At 38.7% G+C, this 24,675-nt stretch overlaps 1 protein-coding gene across 3 annotated transcripts in view; it reads right to left on the reverse strand.

Moving 5' to 3' along the window:
• ASAP2 (ArfGAP with SH3 domain, ankyrin repeat and PH domain 2) overlaps positions 1–24,675 on the reverse strand; it is a 90,900-nt gene that overhangs the window by 43,488 nt on the left and 22,737 nt on the right. For all 3 annotated transcript variants that reach the window (XM_042813529.1, XM_042813518.1, XM_042813509.1), the window contains exons 2-5: positions 23,551–23,623; positions 19,509–19,654; positions 8,825–8,899; positions 7,757–7,806 (exon numbers count right to left, since the gene is read on the reverse strand). In XM_042813529.1, the coding sequence (XP_042669463.1) occupies positions 7,757–7,806; positions 8,825–8,899; positions 19,509–19,654; positions 23,551–23,623 (344 nt within the window). The remainder of the gene's footprint in view (positions 1–7,756; positions 7,807–8,824; positions 8,900–19,508; positions 19,655–23,550; positions 23,624–24,675) is intronic.

Here is a 24,675-nt window from a genome sequence, read left to right on the forward strand (position 1 = left end):
CGATTGCGAACACCTGTATGAGGTCTTTCGCAGGCGAAAGGCTTCATATAAGGCACGTTCCAGTTTTCCAGGCAGATCAAGGAAACAAAATAATTAAATACAGAAAGCTCTAGGAAAATCTTCTAGGATCAATAAAAGGCAAGCATTTTGTAAAACTGCTGTTCTTGAAGCTCATGCAGTACGTACTGCATATGTAGACTTTGCTGACTAAGATTTAAATCTGAGCATCCTTCAGACCATTTGCAAGACGCCTGCACATGACTAACAGACAATGAGCTCAGACTGTAATAGACAAGTACAGCCGAAATAGAGGATGAAGGACTTTAACAAGAAAGTAGGTCAGATGCAAAATAAGTGGCCTCATCCGTTCAAATATCATTGCATGACTATTTGCAAAGCTCCAATTAGAGAAACAACTGTTTTTCAGTAGAAATTTTCATTTCAATTCTACTCCACATTATGATATAAACAAAGTGGGCTTTATTATTACTACTGAAGGACAGGACCTATTGCTCTTTAACATACCTAAGGCAGGTATTTACTTTCAGCTAGGGAACAAGGGTAAAAAACTGGAGTAGCCTGAGCAGAGGCAGCAGCAGCAGCAAGCTGGCAGGATCTATGTCTTTCTTCCTCTCTTCCCCTGTACCTGTATAGCAGTAAGCCAGGCTAAGTACTTAGGTACAGAAAAGTGGCAATAGCACCTAGAAGGTGCTTCATGTACATGCTTTAAAAGAAAATATGAAAGGAGTATTGACAACTGATGAACATCAGTGGTCTACTGAGTCATGTTAGAAATCTAAAGAAGTAATTTAAGAAAAGCCTGCAAAATTTTCAGATATTATTTTTAAATACTGTTTAAAAATGAGTAAAATGGGTTTTAAATGATAGAAATATCATTTAATTACATAGCTATGTTGACATCTTTACACAAGACTATAGTAAGAACTTGTTCATTCTCCTATTGACTTGGCTCAAAAACCATTCATTAATGATATCTACATGTGAGTGCCTGCATTTCTGCACAGTGATGTAACACACCTCAGACTACTGCCTTGATCTTATTAATCCCCTAAGCACATTCAAATAACTTGTTTTATTCACTCAAGTGTGCATAACAGACTTCATGTCCAGCTTTTCAAAGGAAAATGGCAAAGGAGGAAAGGGAGTCAGTCTTCCCAGAAAAGCCTGCTAGTTTTCAATGAGCCTTTATTTTTAATAGCATTAGCACAACGCTTACTATCACAGGACTTCTAAAGAGAATATTCACAGGCTTAAAAACAAAGTAATTTTTATTAAAAGAAAAAATTAACATTTTTTCTTTTCAGGAGAGACAGGTTTGTGTCTGGGATTCTGGGATACTGACAGTACAACACAGCTAAAAAGGGGAGTAAATAATGTGCTTCAGGAAGTTTATCGTTCTGACTCCTGTACAGAAGTGATACAATATCTGCCTCAAAATCTACCACAAGAGGACTGATCAAACTAAACAATGTGGGTGAAATCTGGCTCACTGCCTTGGTGAATACAGTCTGTCTGCTGGAAGTATGAGCAGTTTTATGACATGTACTCTCTGCCCATATGCTCCCTCAGTGTGTCTGCCATTAGTGTTTAAGTACATGGGGGAAAGCAACTGCCTCGTACCAAGCAGAGACCAGACTGCACCAATTCCAGTCAGAGCAGCAGACGCACTCATCCCACTGCAGTCCCGGAGCAGCAAGCAGCAGCGGCCAGTTCTCGGAGGCTGAACAGAGATTAACTGAGATCTTCCAGCTAGCTTAAAGCTTTAAAAACATTTTAAGATCTTCAGTGTTACAAATGAAGCATGCTAATCATGGATGGTGAGGAAAGATGAATTATTCCTTGGTGTCAGCTAAGGATATTCCTAATTTTGTCTTATGGTTGGCTAGCATAAAGCTTGCTCCTCTTACTCCCTTATTCAAGAACAGTTCCAAAATACAAAACCAATTACGTCAGCTGAGGTGATCTTGAGGAAAATGCTCTGAGAACTTGGGTATCTACAAAGGAAGAATCAATCAACAATAATCAACACTGATGGTGATCTAGGAGTTTAAGAACAGATCAACATTACCTTCCCAAACAAGACCAGATATATAAACAATTTTCAAACACAACTGCAGAATCTGAAGATGATCAGAAATGATTATGGAGAAAAAGAAAAAAAAAAATCTTCAATGAATTTCTTTTCAAATAGATCACATTTGGGTGTATCAACACTCAATATCATCAAAGATGTGCAAGTTAAGGACGAGATATGGAGGCAAACAGTCTGTTTTTATAAAGAAGAATCAGAAGAATTCTATTTACTGAGTTGAAGAATTGTTTAAGGATCTCCTTATCCAGACAGAAATCAGGATAAAGGCGTTGCCACTTCTGAACACACTAGAAAAACACAGCTTTGCTATTTGGCGATTTGCTTTGCAGGTTTGTACTTGTGACTCAGAAACTCAGGCCAGTGACAGGATTTTAAGCATAGGATAAACAGGATTAGGCAGACAACGCTGCTTAGAAACCTAGATGATTTGTGAACTCAAGGGGAGAAAAAAAAGAAAGGGGAAAAAAAAGAAAAAGAAAAAAAAAGATGCAACAGAAATATCACTAGAAAAGACAGCTAACTCAGCATAATCCTAGGCTTTAGAAACAGTCCAAACAAGGCATCATCTAAGGTAACACACTGAAGAACACTGAGGAAACCTCTGTCAGTACTGCAGACTGAGGTTAGCAGAGACAACTCTACATGTACCCAATGCTACAGATGACCAAAACACACAGAGAAGTTCAGATCCATTTGAGACGGCCACAGAATCAAAACAGTTCTTTTCTCTAGAAACCTCTAAGGCACATACGGTTGCAACCCCAGCAACTCAAAAAAAACCTCACTGTTTTCATACGTCCAAAATTTAGTAGATGACAAATCTGGTCTCAACAAATTCAGGCTTAAACCAGTGTTCTCACCCCAGCTTGAAAATCACACCACTAAAATTCCAGTATTTGGTAAGGCCAAGCTAAACAGTGACAGCTGGGAGCATTTCAGCTTATCTGGAAACCCGTCTTCCACACAAGATGGTCTGATAAATCCCACAGGCCTCCTGGAGGGAGGTGAGGAAAGTTCTATTCTGAATTTAGTTGGTAACTCACTTGGTAGAAGTGATGCAGATTGCAGTGAAAAAATAGTGTTTCTGATGAACAAACTTAAGCCACAAAAAGCTGTCATAAAACAACCACCATAAAAAAAGTCACAATAAAGAGCTTTGAAGAATTTGCCTGTACATGGTATTCCCAGGCTCTCTATCCCAAGCCTCAAGCAGATGATCCTTTGGTCTTGATCAAAGTGAAGGAGTCCAACAGGCTAGACAAACAGCTTTAAACTCTAGAATACTGATGTGGAGCTTTTATGTAACTGCTTAAAAAGCTAGCAGTTAAAAACATGGCAACCATACCAGCCAACCACCTGGAAATATCACAGAAAATGGTAATGGATCTGAAAGAACTTCCTAATGAACATATGCTACCTTCAACTTTCTCTTAATATGTTAAATAAACTACAGCATAAGTGGTTTAAAAATAAGCATTGTTAAGGAGATGTGTTTCATTCCTTAAGGAATTTTGCAAAAACTATGAAGGTAACCTGGAAAGAAGTATCTCCAAGAACTACCTCCTTACACTGAAAAAAGGAACATGTTCAGAATAAAAAATGAAGTGTCTTAATTAAAAGCAAAGTTAGAAAGCAGAGTTTTTAAAAGACAGTCACACTCAAAGGGAAAAAGAATAATTAAATCTTGTGATCTCATACGTTGGATTCAATCCCACAGACAGAAAATAAATACAAGGCCAACATCACATCTTCACGCGCTAAATGTAACAATGCACACAACTTCTCCTGTATCTATTGCCCTTAAACTCAAATGAGATTCAAATGCATTTCCCATGGGCATTTTTATTTCTCAATTACTAAAGTTCCTTGTTTGTTTTTTGTTTTTAAAAAAAGGAAAATAGTTGTAGTGTGACTCTGAAACAAACCACTTGCTACTAGGACCAAACTGAGGATCAAAGCACAAACCCTTACATCATTCTAACATGCTCATCCTGGTGAATATTCTATTCCACTAGGAACTGCGTTCTTGATAATATGCCTCAGCAGCCTGCAATTGTATTTATTTTAAATTCTGCACACAAGCTTTGTGGGATGTCACTATGAATGAGTTCTACATAATTAAACAAGCTTTCAGATCCAGTGATCAGGCACAGGTAGATAATATCAGACTAAATTACAGGGCTGTTCTTTATGGCCCATCCTCAGAGGCAAACTACTGCCAAGGGCGATGGTTAGAAATCTTAATTACTTCAATAGCTGAAAATTGGCATGGCACCAAACAGGATTGTTTGCTGGTATTAAAAAAAACACTGAGCACTGCAACCATCATAGTCTTGGCACAGTTACAAGTTCCAAGAATTCAGACTGGGGGTTTATCTTAGTGTTTCAGAATGTCTTACTACGAATATCCTGCTATAGCAAGGCAGTTTCAAAAATACAACACAACTAAGGTCCTCCTCAAAAATCAAGCCTGGAAAGCAGTAATTAGATCATTTTCATTATTATTCTCAAAAGAAATAACGAGATTCAGCTAACTTGCTAAGCTTGTTGCTTTTGTGACTTAAATAGCCTACAGAAATCACATGATTGTACATGAATTCAGATGGGTCAACTCGGTAGGCAACAGAGAACCATTTCAACATTGTGCAACTGGAAAATAAACTAAAAAGTGGTGCTAGATTCTCAGTCAATCTAGGCAGCCAGGGATCTGCTGAAAGATACTTGTGTTTAAATACTGTGATATTCTGGAGCTGTATCACCAAAGAAATCATACAGTACATGTGAAGCTGATGACCTCAGAAGGTCAAGATGCTAGCTGGATAGCTAGGAAAACTCAACCAACTGTCACAACCCAAGTAATACTGGAATAAGGAATAAAACTCACCATGAAATTCTGCTTCAGGGACTATCAGCTGTGCTGACACAAGTGACTTGTCAAACCAGGAAGCATACTTATTCCTGACATAGGGCGACTGTTTCAATGTCCCAACTGCTGGGGCATTGCTTAACAGCAAAGAATTAGCAGAAATTGTGTGCTTAAGTTTGCAATTGGAGCAGGGAAACAGAAGCACTTGCAGGAGACCTTCTGCATCCAGCTCTGGAGCCCCCAACATAAAAAGGAAATAAAGCTGTTAGAGGGGAGTCCAGAGGAAGGACACAAAGATGATCAGAGGGCTGAAGCACCTCTGTGAGGGAACAGGCTGAGAGAGCCAGGGCTCTTCAGCTTGGAGAAGAGACATCTCTGGCGGGATCTCATAGCAAGCCTTCCAGTACTAGAAGGAGGCCTACAGGAAAGCTAGGAATGGACTTTACATAAGGGCACATAGAAACAGGATGAGGGGAAATGGCTTTGAACTGGAAGAGGGGAGATTTAGATTAGATATCAGGAAGAATTTCTTTACTGTGAGGGTGGTGAGACACTGGAACAGGCTGTCCAATGAGGTTGTGGATGACCCCTCCCTGGAGGCTCTGAAGGCCAGGCTGGGTGGGGCTGTGAGCAACATGGTCTAGAGGGAGGCGTGCTGCCTAGGGCAGGAGGAGCTACACCATCTTAAATGTCCCTTCCAAACCAAACCACTCTATGATTCTAGGAGGGTGCGGAATACAGGATGGATGGATGGCCCTACATCCTGTGGAAGTCAGGGCAAGTTTCCCAGCCGCAAAAGACGCCTACCTGACTGATGTGATAAGGGATGGTGTCTCCACAAACCCTGACTCAATTGGAGTAGAAAGGGTTGATGCTACCCCTCCCCCATCCACACATGCTCAAATGCTGAATCCCACCCACTCCCACCTCACATGCAAACAACAGGCACATCTGTGAAGAATCTCCTTTGTGCAATAACTAAAAAGAACTTTGACTCAACAGTCAGGTGTGCACCTGCCACTCTAATATTACCAGACCAGAGACTATACTGGAACCAAGAGTGGTGATACGGATTTTCCCTACCCATCTATCCAATCTCTCTTTTCATGCTAGATTAGAATCATAGAATCATAGAATCACCAAGGTTGGAAAAGACCTAAAAGATCACCCAGTCCAACCGTTCACCTATTCCCAATAGCTCCTACTAAACCATGTCCCTCAACACAACATCCAGTCTTTCCTTGAACACCCCTAGGGTCGGTGACTCCACCACCTCCCTGGGCAGTCCATTCCAGTGCCTGACCACCCTTTCTGAAAAGTAATACTTCCTCATGTCCAGCCTGAATCTCCCCTGCCGTAGCTTGAAGCCATTCCCCCTGGTCCTATCACTAATGACACGAGAGAAGAGGCCGACCCCCAGCTCACTACAACCTCCCTTCAGGAAGTTATAGAGAGCAATGCGGTCTCCCCTGAGCCTCCTCTTCTCCAGGCTGAACATTCCCAGCTCCTTCAGCCTCTCCTCATATGGCCTGTGTTCCAGAATTAGAATGTAACACAAAGCATATCATCAGTTTATCACCAATGAGGTATGGAGATACATATATACACACCCAGAATCTTATGTTAAGTATTATAGTGGGATACAAATAAACATTTAACTGATTGTTTGGTGTCATTTCACCTTAATTTAGACCAAGGGAATTTCAAAATCTCAATGACCCTGATCTGATCGGGTCATGACAGGTAATAAAATCAATTCTGCTTGATCCGAGGAATTAAGATTTGTTGACTTGTTTGATTCATTTAGCCAGATATAAAATTATGTTATTAAAACTGATACTATGGCTATTTCAACACCTTATCATACATCTTCAAGCAAGTGGCTTATAATAAATTGTGCTAGACACACAATATCGATGACAAGAGCAATCTAGGTATCCATTCACTTTTAGTACACAGTACAAGAGCATCCAACCTTGGCATGAAATGCAGAAAACATTCATATACTTAAATAAGCTGAAGTAATTAAATATTGTGAAGGTTTGTGCTATTGGACTGATCAGGAATCACAGCATTTTGGAGCTTTTTTTAGAGACAATGAATTTTTCTTCACAGTAAGGGTGACAGAGCACTGGCACAGGCTGCCCAAGGAGGCTGTGGAGTCTCGTTCTCCAGAGATATTCAAGACCCGCCTGGACGCCTACCTGTGCAGCCTGCTTTGCAGGGGAGCTGGACTCCATGATCTCTAGAGGTTCCTTCCAGCCCCTACAATTCTGTGATTCTGTGGTTCTATGAATACACACAGACATTTTTTCTGTGGTCTTCTACCTAAAGAAACTTGCTAATTACAGTGAATTAGTCCGTGAAGAGAAGAAAAAAATAACAACACATCCTTAAAATTGCATCAAGTGTATAATTATGTTGCTATACTTTTTGTAGTCTTACTGGAAACTACTGAAAAATTTAAAAATTATATATTTCAATTGAAATAAAACATTCCCAACCGAAGAGGGAAATTACTCTGATTACTTAGAACTTCACAAAGCTAACAAGTCTATCAGAGATACTATCATGGCATTAAAAAAAAAAGGAAAATATTTACACATGAAGCGAGCTGCATACTACAGAATTACAGAACTTCAAATGATTCTGCCTATATTTACATTTCTACTCAGACAAAAATCTTCCCAGCTAGGACTGCCTGGAACCGTATTACTAAATAATAACTTTCTTAGATTTCAATTATACTTTTATATAGAAGATTAAAATATACATACACTTTAGTTTCATAGTCCTTCCAAGCTTTATCAAAGGGCTTTTTCAGGTCCTGTCAAGACCAAAAAGAAATAATAATGCAGTTACTTATTAACATGAAAAAAATACAGATCTACCTATGAATCTATGCCACTTGCAGTGCCTACTGGAACAAAGAATTCTGCTTGTTCTTGCAAAGCTTACACAAGAACCGTGTAAAAGCAGTCTTGTACGTAAGAGTAATACATTCACATTACTGAAAGCATCTCTAGGACTCCATTTGAGTTGGATTTTTCAACAATTATAATATGAAAGTAGCATTTGATTGTTTTCTCAAGGCAGGAACATGGAGCAACACTGTATTAAGTGCACTTTTTCTGACACTGAATAACAGAAGAAAAAGAGGAGCAAAACACACTAAGCAAGCAACAGAAAGGTCGTGTGTAAATAATCATAAGTGTATAAATAATCGTTTCATCTTTCAGTAACATACAAAGACCATTTTTAGTCTGTGTACATCTTCTTCTTCCTTCAATGTCCTAGAACAATAGCTGCCAGTTGCTTCCTGTTTGCTCAGCAGTAAATGAAGCCAAATGCATTTGCTGGCTATGGTCTTTGAAATTTATTATAAACATATTATCAGAGTCCTAAGTTACTATTATTTTAAATAGGAAATATACTCAGGGCAAAGCAGATTTAGCCTTTCTTCAGAAAAACAGTACATTCATTCAGCGCTTTTCTTAAAAAGGTAGAGTGCTAAACATATATATTAATAACAATTCTTCATTTTTAAGGTGCTAGCCTTTCAACTAGGCAAATATCTGTAAATTAATTCTTACACCTCCTTCTCTGCTTATTTTCTATATCTCAGAACTGTTTGTAAAGCTTCCAAATATTTGGTATAGGTAGTCAACAAGCATGCTGTATGTGCAACCGCAAACAGAACGGATGACTCAGTCCATAATAAAAAATAACCATCTTGTTTATTAAGCTAGTAAGTTTTATATCAAATAAGATAAAAATATTACATTAGCTAAATGTATCTACTGTACCAACAATAATTTCATATATAAATAAGAATATAAACATACCCCTTTTACTCCTTTCAGATCTCCCTTCAGCAAACTGTCCAACGGAAAAGTGATTATGTTGTTCATATTCTGAATCTGTGAAACAAAAATTACATGAAAATATATTAAATGCATTTTAATATAGAATGTACGTTGCCTCAATTCAGAAATTACAAAAAGTTTCACTAAGCAATCTTCATAGAATCATGAAGGGTGAGAAGAATCTCTAAGATCATCAAGCCCAACTGTCCACCTACAACCAACATTGTCCACTAAACCACGTTCTTTAGGACGGCATCTGCACATTTCCTGAGCACCTCCTGGGATGGTGACTCCACCACCTCCCCAGCAGCACATTCCAGCATCTAACCACTCTTCTGGAGAAGCTTTCCTAATACGCAACCAAAACCTCCCCGGTGCAACTTGCAGCCATCACCTCTCACCCTATCACAGTCACCTGAGAAGAGGCCAACCCCCACCTCACCACAACCTCCTTTCAGGCAGCTGTAGAGAGCAAATAAGGTCTCCCCTGAGCCTCCTCTTCTCCAGACTGAACAATCCCAGCTCCCTCAGCCGCTCCCCGCAAGACTTCTGCTCCAGACCCCTCATAGCTTTGCTGCCCTTCTCTGGACACACTCCAGCACCTCAATGTCTTTCTTGTTGTGAGGGGCCCAGAACTGCACAGTGTGACCCCGCCAGAGCTGAGTGCAGGGTGACACTCACCTCCCTGCTCCTGCTGGCAACACTATTTCTGATATAAGTCAGGATGCCATTGACCTTCTTGGCCAACAGAGCATATCATACATATTATTTTCCTAGCACTGCTTTATGAAGATACTTATTAATACAACTGGTAACCAACGATGTAACATGAGCAACATGAGTTAATTAAACTTACTCTGGAGACATTACAATCCAAACCAGCAAGAAACCAGCAGAATTCCTGCTCATGTAAATATCACATCCAACAACTGCAAAATGAAACCACTATTTCTAACACTGCCTTATTTTACTGTTCAAGTTATATCAAAACAAGGACAATTTTTCTGCATTTATGTTTCTTAATTCCTGCGCATCATTTAAACTAATCTTAATTTTGAAGTCTCTTCAGGCCCATAAAACGTGTCTGTTACTCAACACACAGAGTCTTACTCTGACAAACTACAAAGACAAAGAACTCGGGCCTTTAAAAAGCCACTAGTTAAACATTTAGTGTATATTCTTAGAAAGTACTGTGTTTGCCATTTGCCTATCAACAAGAACTTTTAAATAAAGATTTTATGAGGTCTTGAGTAGGCATGTAATTCAAAAGTGAACAAACAATCTGAGATGAAAAAAAAAATCTTCACTTCAAATGAAAACTGAAAACAAACTTACATAAATATTTATTTAGATAAATAAATTAATAAAATAGAAAATAATGGTTCTGAATGGATGATCTGCACTGTAGTATTTTGACAGGGAAAAAAACTGAAGACTTACAGTAGGAATAAGAAAGACAGTAATATACACCAGGAGAAGAAACACTTCATTTCCAACCCTTTATGATTGGAGACAAGGTTCCCAGTACGAGTCAGGACAGCTAGGCACAGAGTTTAAACTGTAACAACCCAAACAGATTGAGCTGAACGTAATAAACAGAGTGCTTGAGAGTCACATGACAGAAAGAAAATCTGATTAATTTTCGCAGCAGTGAAGGGAAAGCTGCCTTTGGGCGGGTTTCTTTTTTTGTTGGAATTGTTCACTTTTTTTTTAATGTGCTTTTTTCAAGAAGCACAAAAATGTACATATGAAAGCAGATTTTCAGAACAGTTTTTAGTAGAGAACACATTTTGCATCGTGTAACAAATAACGCTTCTGTTCCTGAAAAAAAGTCAGGAGTATCAAAGTCTCATTTAGCATAACCTGGGCAGATAAGGAATGACATTGTTCCTTATCTGGAATTTTTAATTGTATATATGTCCAACTGCGAAGTTTCAGCCAACCCAGAATGGAAAAATAGGAAAGATATCTATCACCCCTGGTGGCCTCACTAAAGCAAATCGAGGGGTTTCATCCCCAGTGGTCCTCATGCTCAGTGATCCTCAACAGCTGCTATTAAAAACAAAAGAACAAACAGCCAAATTCCTGCCTTTCCTTTTTGAAGACGCTACTTCATTGCATTTGCTTGGAATTTCAGCCAGCAACCAACGAGAAAAAGAACGTACATGAATTTTAAAGCTTGAAATGATTAGGAACGTTGAAGAAATAAAATCTGGTCCATTGAGTATCTACAATAAATCACATTTCCCCTCCTCCACTCTACTTTTCCTTCTCCCAAAAAATCTGCAGGATGCAACCACAGCCCTTTAGAATCAACATGTTAAATTCCAACTCTTTGTGTTTGTTTTTAAAATAATTCTTACAAAAACTGAATGGACAGTATCTACACATGCTTAGTTGACAGTAGAAACAATCCCCTTCTAAGTTCTCTGCAGCACTACAACACCTACATACCAACATAACAGTGTCTACAGTTAATAAAATAGAACTTTATAAAATATAAGTGAACCTTATATTAAATCACTGAAATCACACAAAACTTAGGTAAAAAATAAAAACTTCTACAAAAAGACTGAGAACGTCTATCCAAGAGGAGAAATAGAAAGGCTTCATGTAAGATCTCATCCTATGCAAGGTGTTCTACTGTGTTATTCTACCTTATCACTACACTGTAGTAAAAAGTCTAGCCTAAAGATCAATGCCTTCACAGCCTTCATTTAAACATTCTTCAAATCCACGTAATCAAGAGGAAAGCAGGAGTGAGGTGTTTCTCAACAGCAGATTCAAGACAAGTGTTTTCTTCCTTAAGTCATAAAAATGGCAGACCCTCAGCTATTTGGAGACATATTCATACAACCAACCATCAGCTTTCAAAACAGTCCTGGATATCCCCTAGTGATTCAGTTAATGGGGCATGAACTCACGCTCCTAAATACAACAGTCCAGAAGAATTAGCATATATATTTTTAGTGTAGGGAGAACGTTTGCCTGTTCAAATCAATTCCGTGTGCTACTACCTGCAAGTTATTATCAGTCCATTGTATCCCCTATGTTCCTGATTTACTTGCAGCAAAAGTAAGCATACATAATGCATGAATTTGTCATTATTAGCCTAGTTAGATGAATCATACTTGTTCATATTTATAAATCAGCAAAGCAGGATACACAAGAATGATCTTATATTTTTTCCCTTTTTCTTGAGAAGTTTAAGCTGAACTATCAAAAAAACAGACTCATTTTTCAAACACAGAGAAGCACTAATATGCTGCAGCTCCTACTATGTGTGTCCATAGAGCTAAAATGTATCCAGCTATTTACGTTTTAAAATATTTTTTAAAAAGAGACATGAACAAAAGTGCATGAAAGCTTCAAAGAAATTAAAGTCATCCTCTGCTAGAGGAACACAAGCAAGTTCCACATGTTTAGGGGAAAAAAAATGTATTAGAAGAAAAGCAAAGCAAAGAAATAGTTGACCTGGTTTCTACTTCCAACACTGCTGCTTTGGCACACTTGCAGTTTTCTTCTGACAGCTTCCAACAAGATAAGATGACAGACAGGATAATAAATTAAAACTTCATAAGTTGGAGAAAGCTCAGAGGAGGAGAAGAATAAATGGCAGGAAGGAGAATGTAAAAATAAACGAACTCATGGCTGCCAGAAGTGATGGCAGAGGCAACAGGCAAGCCAACATTTGTTAAGCAGAAAGATTTTCAAGGAGCTTAAGAGTCTATGGCTAAACACTGAAGTTCTTCATTTGCCAGCTCCTATTTACTTTAATTAGACTTTTTTTTTTTTTTTTTTAGAACTGCTTTAAATCCAAAACAAAACAAACAAAAAAAGGAAACGAAAAAAGAAACTAAAAACTTTTTCACTACTTCTCAAGGAGCTTTCTTAGCACAGAGTGATTTTGATTAAACTAAAACTCAGACACTTGAAGAACCTACGACATGACTCACAGCTGCCACCAAATTCTAGATGCATTCCCTGTATTAAGAAGCTCTGGGCTTTCTCAACCACCAGTGAACTCAAGTGTTTACAAGTGACAATTTTGCTTGCTGACTCGTCATTATTTTCCTTTTTTTAAGGCAAGTACTGTTGCACTGAATAATTTTCAATAGTTTTTCCAGCGATTTGAGTAGGACAGGATCAATCAACATGAGCATGGAGTGACTGAAAACCAGAAAGGCAGAAGAGATGCTTCTGGCATCAAACCATAGGTTTTTGGAAAATCACGTTAACAAAAACTTTGGACTTTTCACCACGCCTGGCTCTCACACCAGGACACAATGGTGCCTTTGCTCCCAGCCCTGCCTGCAACATGATCATGCATCCCAGAACTGGGACAGGCTGACTTGGTGGCACAGCAATCACTGGTGTCACACCACAAGAAATGGGACTCCAGTGAAGCAGTGACTGCCCAACACTAAACGCCCACATGGAGCTGCTCATTCTGATGGCTATGTAAACATCCTCACATATCATAACAAATGTTGACCACAGAATTGTAGGAAAGAACCTCTTGAGATCATCTATTCCAACCGTCCTGCATAGCAGGTTCCCTACAGCAAGTAACGTCACGCTGCGTACTACTGGCAATGACCACAATACCACCACCAGTAGACAAATTACAGACTGGAACTTTCTTGATTAGGAACTACAGGTATAACATAATAGAAAATACATTTTTTTTAGTATATTCTTAAAAGCATAAAGTGTGTAACTTTAAAAGCAAGGAGAGACTTGAAGTTATTTCAGCCCATCCTTCTTGCCAGAGGAGAATTCCCAACTGTACATTCTCTAACCTAGGTTAAAACATCTAAGTGGGAAGCTTCCACTGCTTCCTTTGGGCCACCTCATCTAATATTTTTCACGGTCAGAGCCCATTTACACGCATTTTATTAAGTTCCCCTTCTGCAAGCACACAGTTATTGCTGAGCCAAACCCATTCTTCTAAGCTTCCTTCAGTAAACAACCTATTTAAGCCCCAATCAATTTTTTTCTTACTGTCCTCAGAATTTTTTTCCACTTGGATCAATACTTTTTTGGCAAAGAAATAAAGATAACATTCCAGACAGAGCTGAACCTATGCCATATTAAGAGGAGTTATTACATCTCGCTTTTCCTAGCACCTACAACAAAGAGGTCTATTGCAATTTCTGTACTTTTATACTTACTGCAAAAGCAAGCCTTAACATCTCTTTCCTGTTTCAGACACAAGTTTACAGTACTTTCTGATCATTTGAATCCATGTAGACCTTCTGGGTAATTCTGTGTTCAGTAGTTCCTAAAGATAACTTTTAAAAAGGATGAAAATGGAAACAGTCCTCACTTTTATGTATTTTTCTTGATTTATTTCTCATGATCTAGAATATTATCATCTCTCATGCCCCTCAAGGTCCCTCTGGATAACAATCCCTTCCCTCCAGTTCACTGACAACACCACACGGCTCAGTGTCATCAGCAAACTCACTGATGAGTGCACTCAATCCCACCATCCATGTCACCAGTAAAGATGTTACACTGCACTGGTCCCAGTAGGGATCCCTGAGGAACATCACTCATCTTCATGTTCACATTGAGTCACTGACCACGACTCTTTGAGTGCAATCATCCAATCCACCAACTAGCCCCTTCATTAAATTCATGTCTCTCCAATTTAGAGACAATGATGCCATGTGGGATGGTGTCAAATATTCTGCGCAAATCCAAGTAGATGACATCACATAATTGCAACTCCATTATCCACCAACGTTGAAAGCCCATCACAAAAGACCATCAGATTTGTCAGGCATTATTCATCCGTAGTGAAGCCATCTTCATTAAGGAGGCTGTCACCTCCTTTTTTTCCATGTGCAATATCATAGTTTCTAGGAAGACTGCTGTGATTTTATCAGGTATAGAGATAAGAGAGACTAGCCTTTGGATAGCAGCTTAGGAACTTCATCTGCCAGGACACTTAGACACATAGGACTCTAACCAACTAGATCCCTGAAAAGGCCAAAGCCTGCTCTCCTGAAGTGAGCTTGCTGTGCACCCTCCTCTCTGCCATAAGGATCTCAAACTCCACCATGTCATTGTCACTGCAGCCAAGGATGCCCTCAAGTTCCATGTTCCCCATCAGTTCCTACTTGATGATGGGAACAAAGTCAAGTAGAGAATCTCTACTTGTTGGCCCCTTTATCACTTGGAGAAGGAAGCTACCATTAATACACTCCAGGAACCTCCTGGATTGCTTATGTCCTACTGTGTTGTCTCTACAACATAAACTGGGAAGGGTGAAGTTCCCCACAAGGACCAGGGCTTGAGAACACGAGGCTGCTCCTGTCCCTGCAGAAGCCCTCATCTGCTCCATCTTCCTGGTTGGATGGCCTGCAGCAGAAGCCCCACTATAATGTCACCTGTCCCAGCTCATCCTTTAACCCTGACCCACAAGCTCTTGGTCAGCAGCTCATCCGTTCCCAGGCAGAGCTCCATGCACTCCAGCTGGTCACTGACATACATGGTAACATGCCCTCTTTATCTCCTTTCTCTATCATTCCTGAGGTGCCTGTATTCTTCTATTCCAGCACTCTGGTCATGGGAGCCATCCCACATCTCCATGGTGCCAACAAAATCATTGCCCTGCACATGTGTGCAGGTCTCTAACTCTTCTTGTTTATTCCCATGCTATATGAATTTACACAGAGGCATTTAAGTTGGGCCACTGATGAAGCTGATTTATTGAACTGGAATTGCCTCATGATGATCTTTAATCATCAATCTTTAATCTTCACATATAATACTCCAAACCCATATATAGGTTTGGATCCATAGGTTCTTCATGTACTTAATTTAAATGAATTCCTCTACTAAACTATGCACATTTGTAAAGCTTCAGACACCAAATATATTTTTAAAACTCTGTACTGACCCATTATCCAGAAGAGAAAATTCTGGACACAAAAATCTGTAAGTTTATTATGCCGTACAGAAATATATGTCCTTCTGTTTTCTTATTGGTTATCTTCTACATCTAAGCAAATCTCTCTTCTCACATGAATTAAAACGAATATGTTTAGGAAAATGCCACCACTGTTCTTCCATTTCTCCTCACTGAAAACTATTAATAAAAAAATTTCTCACACTGAATCTCTTCCTTCCAGCTACCTTATACGCAGTGAAGCAGGCAGATTCCAGTCCTCTCAGTTACCATCAGAAAAAAGACCAAGAAGCAATACTGTATGTGCCACAAAAGCTACTGTGCTAGATCTAACACAGCAAAAAAGCTTCCATTTTTTTCCCTGTATTTCACTATTAAAAAAGACTTCTTAATTGACTGATCTCAAACACAATTCTAATTCAAAGGAAGTTCAAGGAAGATGTATAATTTAGTATCGAAGCTATGGTAAAAAATACTGCAGAATATATCATAAATTGATCAGTGCATTAGACAGAAGTGAGTAACTACAAGGACTTGACATGCAATGAGCTTTTCTTTTTTTCTCTCAAGAATTTTCAGAAATCATTTGAAATTTGAGGAACTCTACTTCTTCTTCTTCTTCTAAAAAAAAAAAAAAAAGCAAAGCAAAACACATAAAAACTCAAGCAATTCCAAGACATGAACTTCAGTAGTTTACAGTTGATTAATTTAATTGTAACAAAAACTATTTCAGATACCAACGAAGTAGTTTAAAACATTAATGTCTTGATAGGTCTGTGAAACAGCAGTCTTTTGAGAAACCCTTAAAAATACTAGAGGAAAGAGTAACTTTAATACCTTGTTAAAAGTAGAGCAACTTTATTATGTCTTTCCTTTATCTTACTGAAGACAAGTCGAAAAGAAAATCTCTTCGCAGAAGCACTTTACAGCCACAGCTCTAAATGCCACCCAGACTGAGAGCTGACAGAACACATCAGCTTTGAGAAGCAAAATCAAAGTACACGACAAAGCAAAACTTGACAGTAGCCTTAAAGCTTTGCCAGTGTTAATAGCTTTGGCATCTGTTCCAGTCTGAACATGTCCTCTCACTTCCCTGCACATTCCCCACTTGCTTCAGCTAAAAATCTTCTGGGGAAATTCAGAGCCCTATGAAACTTCAGGGGCAGGTCTACCTAAATAACATCTTCCAGTGTTTTTTCTTAACAGCAGCAGGTCGTGCATCACTAGCCACATTTCCAACAAAACTACTTTCAACCAAAGGATGTTGGACGCTATCTGGGAACACTCTAGAAGGAGAATGTTTTTCAATGCCTATGTGCTTAAGGTATTCAGAGCTTGTTATCTCACAACAGTGTGAGAAAGCATGGGGGTTGTTCCATGTATGGCTATGATTATTAAAACAAACAAACAAAACTATCTAATGTTATTTTCACCCAGTATGTAGGTCTCTTTGTGCTGGTCAATATCCTTTTAATCTCTTGGAAAATCAGACCTACCTCAGCAAACTTCTAAACAGGTTTTTGAAGTAACCTCAGTCACAAAGAAATCATTCTAGTAGTTGCAACAAGCAAAGACACCAAAATCACTGAAATTGTTTTATAGTTGTTTCATAATTTTGTAATTCTTATAAATAAATGTGGTATTTTCAAGCAATAATGATAAGTTTCTATTTTTTTAAAATACATATTATCAGAAGGAACTGTCTTCCTGAAAAAAAAAAAAAAAGCATTTAAAAGACACCATATTCAAAGTCCATTCTGTTCCTCTATTTTTTCCCTTTTCCCTTGCTAGCTGGAAGAAAAAAAAATCAAAATCTAAAATCAACAATATGAAGTGCATTACGAAAGAGCAGATCATTAGAGAGACCTACTGTTCACCAGACATCTCTTTTTAAGAAAGAAGATGCCTATCCTACAGTAATACTAAAAACAACACAAAACCAACCAACCAACAATAAACTGCCATGTCCACATGCACTCAGAATCACAGAACGGCCTGGGTTGAAAAGGACCACAGTGATCATCTAGCTTCAACCCTCTGCCACAGGCAGGGTCGCCAAACACCAGACCAGGCTAAATTGTATGCATTTCAAAAATAGAGAAAATAAGAGCCACAGATAAAGTGAAGACTTAGGTATGATCTCAGGTGTTATATATATATATAAACTGAAGCAAAAATACATAGATGATAGTGGGAAAACAGAACACAGGACAAAAAGCTACCCTTTGGAGAAGACAAAAAGCTCTGCCTTAAGATAAATTTAGTAAGATGTATCCCATCTCCTATAGGTATACATTGTGGTTTTGTTTTTCATTGAAGTTTGTGGAAGGAAAGTTGTTCACATCAGAAATATTTCATAAAGACAGTAATTATTGAAACAACAAATGCTTTGATAAAACTACATTATTGCTTGGCTTCTTAAAATAAAATACACGATCAGCTCTTTTTCTGGAGAGGAGGGTGCAGCTCTTAGTAGATTGTTTTTTTAAACCACATAAACATGGCATTTTACAGATCCATTTGTTTAATGAAGTCACCATATTGCAGCTAATGTACGATAGAGGAGTTTTTTAGTCAACAGAAGGTATTCATCAACAGACCCATTCTATTTCCCCTCCTATATGAGCAGTCTACCTCCATGGAAAACTACTCAGGATAAATGACTGATTCACACTTGATAAGGATTCTCTTCTGACACATAATCTCAGATGCTATTTGTACAGCCAGAGATATTCAAATCGATGTGACCAATATGAAATACATTTCACTGCAGATAAATACACTTGGGGCCAGATTCTCTCTCTTTGATATCACAATTGAGTAAAAAGAGAGGACAGCATCAGGGAGTGAATGAGACTGCCCTAAATCACATCAGCTGGAAACACTCCCCAAAGAACTGATTATGACCAGCTGGCTGCAAACTAGACATTTGGTCTAGAGTCATAAAAGCATCTGATCTGTCTACGTCCATTGATTTCAGCAGATGCAGATTTTTAAATGTTTGTATCAATCTGGGTCATCTCCCTTTCCTCACCCCTGGCTTAAGAGCTCTGTGGCACCAATTAATTATGGGACTCGTCCAGACACAGCCCTGGCTACTAGAGTGGAGAATCAGAATCTGCTCTGTTTGTGCTTTCTGATTAATATGAAACTGAGGCTGAAAATTCTCCATTCATAATTAAAATTCCCATTCTTCCATTTGGCTCCATCCCATCTGGCTCACTGAAGAGTGTTTTTAAGTCCTATTGGCTTCAGTTGCAGAACTTGTCCCCAGTGGATACTATTGTCTTATGACGTTTCATTTCTTCTTCCTGACTGTCCTCCTTGAGAAGCAAGAGACTCTCTCTTCCAGAAACACCAAAATTTCTCTTTAGAAATACAAATGGAAGGTGTGACAATATAAAGTAAAAGCAACATCAAAACCAAGTAAGCCAAGCTGAGTTTTACTGGTTTCACAATTTAAAAACAATATTACTTTGTTGTGGGAAGCATATAGACACGAGAATTGCTCGCAGAGTTACATGGTTGGGTTTGGGCTTTTTTGAGTTTTGGAAGGTGAATGGATAAGGTGCTATACATCTCCTTAAACCAAGTTTTCTTTTTTGTTTATTTATTTATTTCTCTTAAGAACAGTCATTGCTAAAGCACAACCTATCATTAACTTGAAGAGCTGCTGTAATTCAGAAACCGAGAAATTACAGTGCCGTTAAAAAGATGACATGCTTTTATGCAAGAAATTCTTACCAAATTTTTGAAGAGTGCAGTTAATTCCTTTGTAAACACAGAAAATTTTAAAAATGCTGTTCCCAAATCTGGGTCATCCCTGCAAACACAGTTGCCTCCAAATTTCTCCAGTGCTTGTGTGTACTGTTCTTCATTTTCCACGTGAGCTTCAAAAAGAGCAAAACATGAAAATACAGTCAGCGGACAACAGGTTATAACAATTACACCCAAGCTTAAAAAAAATGGCAGAGAAAAACAACTTTTCAGAACGTTTCTCACTACGATTGTTTACTCAATACAATAATAAAAATTATATTTTAATAGTTATGCTGGAAGTATTAAGTGTCACACTAATTTTGCTTTATGTGCTTCTATCCAAACGTTGTACAAATGTGTGCAAGTGTCATTGCAACAAGACAATAATCTGACAAAAATCCTGTTTACAAAGACATGCAATATTTCTGTAACATACAAGGGATCACGTAACTCTTAACTCCTACAATAAACTTCTACAGTCTTTTGTTAACGCTCTCTAAATCTAACTGCTGTGTGCTGACCAAAGAATCGAAGAGGAGCAGAAACACTGGCGGTGCTGAATCCCTATTGTACAGGGCAATATATCAAAGATTTTCAGGTCATCTTAGGAGATGGACTACCAACACTGCAAATGAGGAAGGATACAACCCGTATCCGTGTTAGCTCTCTGATCCAGACCAGCAGTGGGAATCTGAAGCAAATCCTAGTAGTCTGCATTTAACATGGGATGACTGTGTTCTCAGAGTAGTTTTGGTTCATGATCATCAGGTTCATTCCTAAGAAAACAAAACTTTCTCAGAAGTGTCCTGGTGCTTAATGGAGATGACATGCTCTGAATATAGTTGTAGGCTGCACTACCTTAATGCTCTTCAAAGCATGAACTCTGTGTGTTGAGGAGTTATTCCACCCAGGGAGCAAGATGAAATCTACGCCAAAGCAGGCTCCTCTGATTCAAATATAAGGGAAATGTGAGGGGCCTCCATCTTATCTTCATCTAACTAGCAATTCAATCATAGTTTACCAGTTACTGTCCAGTGTAGACAGACATAAAAAGTGCACATAAATCTGGTCTGAGGAATAAAAAAACCTCTTTCTGAGCTTAGTGACTGAGTTAAGCTTGAGCACACAAGGCAAAGCACATCAAATTGGCACCTGATTAAGTTAATACTGCCTATTTCTTATTCTAGTTGCAGCATATTTCTAATGGTTCAAAAGAAGTAAGAATAAAAACCCCATACCCTACAAAACAAATTATGCATGAATAAGAACAAAGAATCCTTCTTGGCCATTACATGAAACCAGCAGAAACCCTGAAGATTAATGTTAGTTCAAACTAGCAATGATCTGGTTTAATTTCAAGCCCATTTGCGTATGTTAGCAATTTAATATCCAAAGGATTCATGTTGCGGTGTCCTTCCCCCAAAACATTTTGCTATTTGAACTACAGGATAAATTAAGGCTGTACAGCTAACACAATTGTATGATATGAATATACCTGGAGAAGCTTTGAATGAACTGAGACATAATGACACTTGAAGAAGCTTTGAACAAACTGGCACAGACAGCAAAAAACAGGGTTTGGCTCATTGCAACTGCACTATTCACACAGCTACCCAGTGTGGTTAATTATTTCCATATCACTTTCTTCATCCTTACTGCTTCCTGCATCTAGCTTTGCATTTCTGAACCCAAGTAAGGGTGGAGGTCAGGACAATTCAAATAGCAAAAAGAGAACACCACCACTGCATGAAAACAAGGTGAAAAGGCTGCTGCTGCTAACTGCCGTAGTTAGTTGTGAAATCAGCAGTCAGCAGAACCATGCTGACTTTTTACCAGACTTATACAGGAGGCTTCTATTTCATACAAAACTTGGGCCGCTGCTTCTGGATCTACATATCAGATTTTAAGAAGTGAACAAACCAGCAGCTCTGCAACAGTTGTAAGCAATCTTCATAATGCTGCTGGTCATTACAGTAGCAACACTATATGGGAGCTGAGCTGGTACTCCAGAAGTACATCTAAAGAGCAGGAAGTGGTGTTTTTTTCCACAGCTCCTGACCCAAAATACTCTCCCTTGCCCTCAGGTTTCTTTCTGATGGGCTTTATAAGGTTTTCTACAAACTTTTTACATGTTCTTGTAATGATGGGACCAAGGGGGAATGGCTTTAATCCAAAAGAGAAGAGATTTAAATTAGACGTTAGGAGGAAGTTCTTTATTTGGAGGGGGGTGAGGCCCTGGCACAGCTGCCCAGAGAGCTGTGGGTGCCCTGTCCCTGCAGCTGCTCAAAGCCAGGTTGGGTGGGCCCTGGGCAGCCAGAGCTGGTGGGGGACAGCCAGCCCATGGCAGGGGTTGGGTGGGGGGGCCTGTGAGGTTCCTTCCAACCCAGGCCTTTGTGTGATTCTGTCCAAAACAAAACAAAAAACACCCAAGCCATGTTTGTTTGAGGCTCTTTTTTTACTAAGAAACTAAATGACAAACAAATCGGGATCCTGATGGTTTCTACCATTCACACATGTAAGGAAAACAAAACAGGTAAGTTTTATAATCAGGGAAACTATATTAAAAAAAAAAAAAAAGCACCAGTAGCCATGCTCTTTTGAATACAGAGCTACAGTTTTTTCTTTCGTCAACACAAATCTCCATTGCCAGAGAGGCAAAGCAGTATTTGTGCTGGTGGAACAGATGTGCCTTCAAATGTTTATTGTCAAGATTGAACAGTATGAATTTAAAAACCAGGCAAAGCACTGATTTTTATGCAAAAAATGCAGTGATTTGCTGCAATGCCATAACAAATACAATGATGAGGAAGAATAGCCTAGCAACCAAAAATTACCAAGAAACAAAAAACACGAACACAGCATGACAAACAAATACATAACAGATGACACAGCTCCAGATCAGTCTTAAACTGGACACTCAACCATTCAAAGATAACAGCTTCATAAGCTTCAGCAAGAAGGAATTTCCTTTCAATTAGCTGATACTAATTACACCACCATAGTAGTCCTCATAAGTTCTGTCAGATATTGGTGGCTCTTCAAAATGGCCATGTCTATCTTTTTTGCATACAATATAGGTTTTCTTAGCTCTAATTGCTATGAACTGCAAGATAAGAACAGAAATCACTGGAACAGGCTGCCCAGGAAGGTTGTGGAGTCTCTTTCTCTGGAGATGTTCAAGACCTGCCTGGATGCCTACCTGTGTGACCTGGTTTAGGGAACCTGCTTTGGCAGAGGGGTTGGACTCAATGATCTCTGGAGGTCCCTTCCAACCCCTACAATTCTGTGATTCTGTCATTCTGTGAAATGAACAAAATGCTGTTTCTTCTTGTTGCTGATCCACAAAAACAAAAGTGTAATTCATTTTTTCAAAAGTAAACACATAGAACTCCATGGGATTTGAGCAGGATGAAAATGCACACAGCAATAGTTCTTCATATTTTTATCACTTTGTCAGAAATATCTGACTGCAAGTCATGACAATAACAAATTGAAGCTCATCAGCTTTCTCTTGTCACAAAATTCTCAATGCACAAAACTGGGAGCCACCAGGAGGCTGTTTATAAAAGCAGTTAAGTTGGTGTAGATTCCTACCACTGACAAAAAGGATAATTTCCACACACACCCTGTCTCCCCCCCATGTCCTCGAGGATCACATGTCTTGCAGTGAAATCAACACAACTGGGGTTAGATGAGCACCTGAAATGGCTTATGTAAATTTCCGTGTGCTGAAAATCCCATCTAGAGATCTGTCAAGCAGCAGGGGTGGCAGAAAGAGCAGGCAGCCCTGAAGAGGGGGAAGGACCCCATTTCGTATCAGTATGGCGTGGCAGGTTCAGCTATCTCACAAAATTTGGTTGCTAATGATCTCATTATGCAGCTCGTTTGAGACTGCTATTTAAAATGCACATATTTCTTTTCTTAGTTGCCCATGTAACTTTCTATTTCATTATGAAGACCAGCTTCGACAATTCACCAACCCTTCAGTTTCAGCAATACAGCTTACCAGAACTTATGAGCTACTTACCCAGACCAGATACATTTATAGCTTTGACAGATTTCTTCATTTTGTAGAGAACAGTTCGGTCAACATCCAGAGCCTAAAATAGAAAAAAAACAAACTAAATGTGAAATACTGGCCTGACCTCCAGTAAATCTGCGCCCTAGAAACTTTCTGTACAAACAACAGGATTGTGTTAGTTAATTTTATTCCTGTAATTATTAAATTACATGCCAGTTGCTCCCACCCCATCTGCACAACCCATTCTGTCCCTTTGTTCACAAGGATACATCTTCCCTCTTTCCATGGTGACCGCATTCATTTATACCCAGCACCTTCTGGGTTTATTAATAGTTTAATATTCCAAAATGAACGCATTTATACAATATCTTCTTATGTTAAATTATTGAAGAAGCTTACTCAAAATAGTATCAGCCTGCCGTATGTTTTGACATATGATGCTGAAGAAACAAGCAATATTACTTCCCCAGGCAGAATATTAAAAATGGAACTTAATTTCAGCTTTCCTGAATAATTCAGTTAATTAATTGCCTTCCCAGTTATATGAACTTTGTGACTGCTGTGCTGAGCAAAATAAATTGAATCTCTCTCAAAAATACCACTTGTTTTTTTGACACTGTGCAAAGCTTTTACCGACATGACATAAAATTCAAGCTTAAATCCTGTCCAGAATCCTCAAGCATTTATAATCAACTCGTTTGAAATGAAGAAGTTGAGATAACCAAACATTTTGCTTACTAAAGTGAAATACGGGCAGATTAAAAAACAAACAAATTTTGCAAAACTGCAAGAAAATTTAAATGTGAATTCTAAAGCTTGGGCCTCACTGAAGAACAATACCAAAACCAAGAAATTACATTATGCCAAGAGCTATTTAACATGCCACACACTACAACAGCAAACAGAAAGCACAAAATTCATACCAGTTTTCATTCAAAAGGCTCCAGTAAGCTGCAACAGCAACAGAAACAACCTATTGTTGTGTCACTGTTTATCATTTGTGTAAGACAAATGATGCATACCAGTCAGTCCCCAGGAACCCATCTTAACATACAGAATGCAAACAGAAGGATTATCCATCATAATTAAGGGAGCATTCTTAAACTGAATCTATTTAGACCACAAATAGCA

The sequence above is a fragment of the Centrocercus urophasianus genome, unplaced genomic scaffold (assembly GCF_019232065.1).
Source record: "Centrocercus urophasianus isolate 14NV4802_14NV808 unplaced genomic scaffold, USGS_Curo_1.0 seq_10, whole genome shotgun sequence".
Classification (NCBI taxonomy): domain Eukaryota; kingdom Metazoa; phylum Chordata; class Aves; order Galliformes; family Phasianidae; genus Centrocercus; species Centrocercus urophasianus.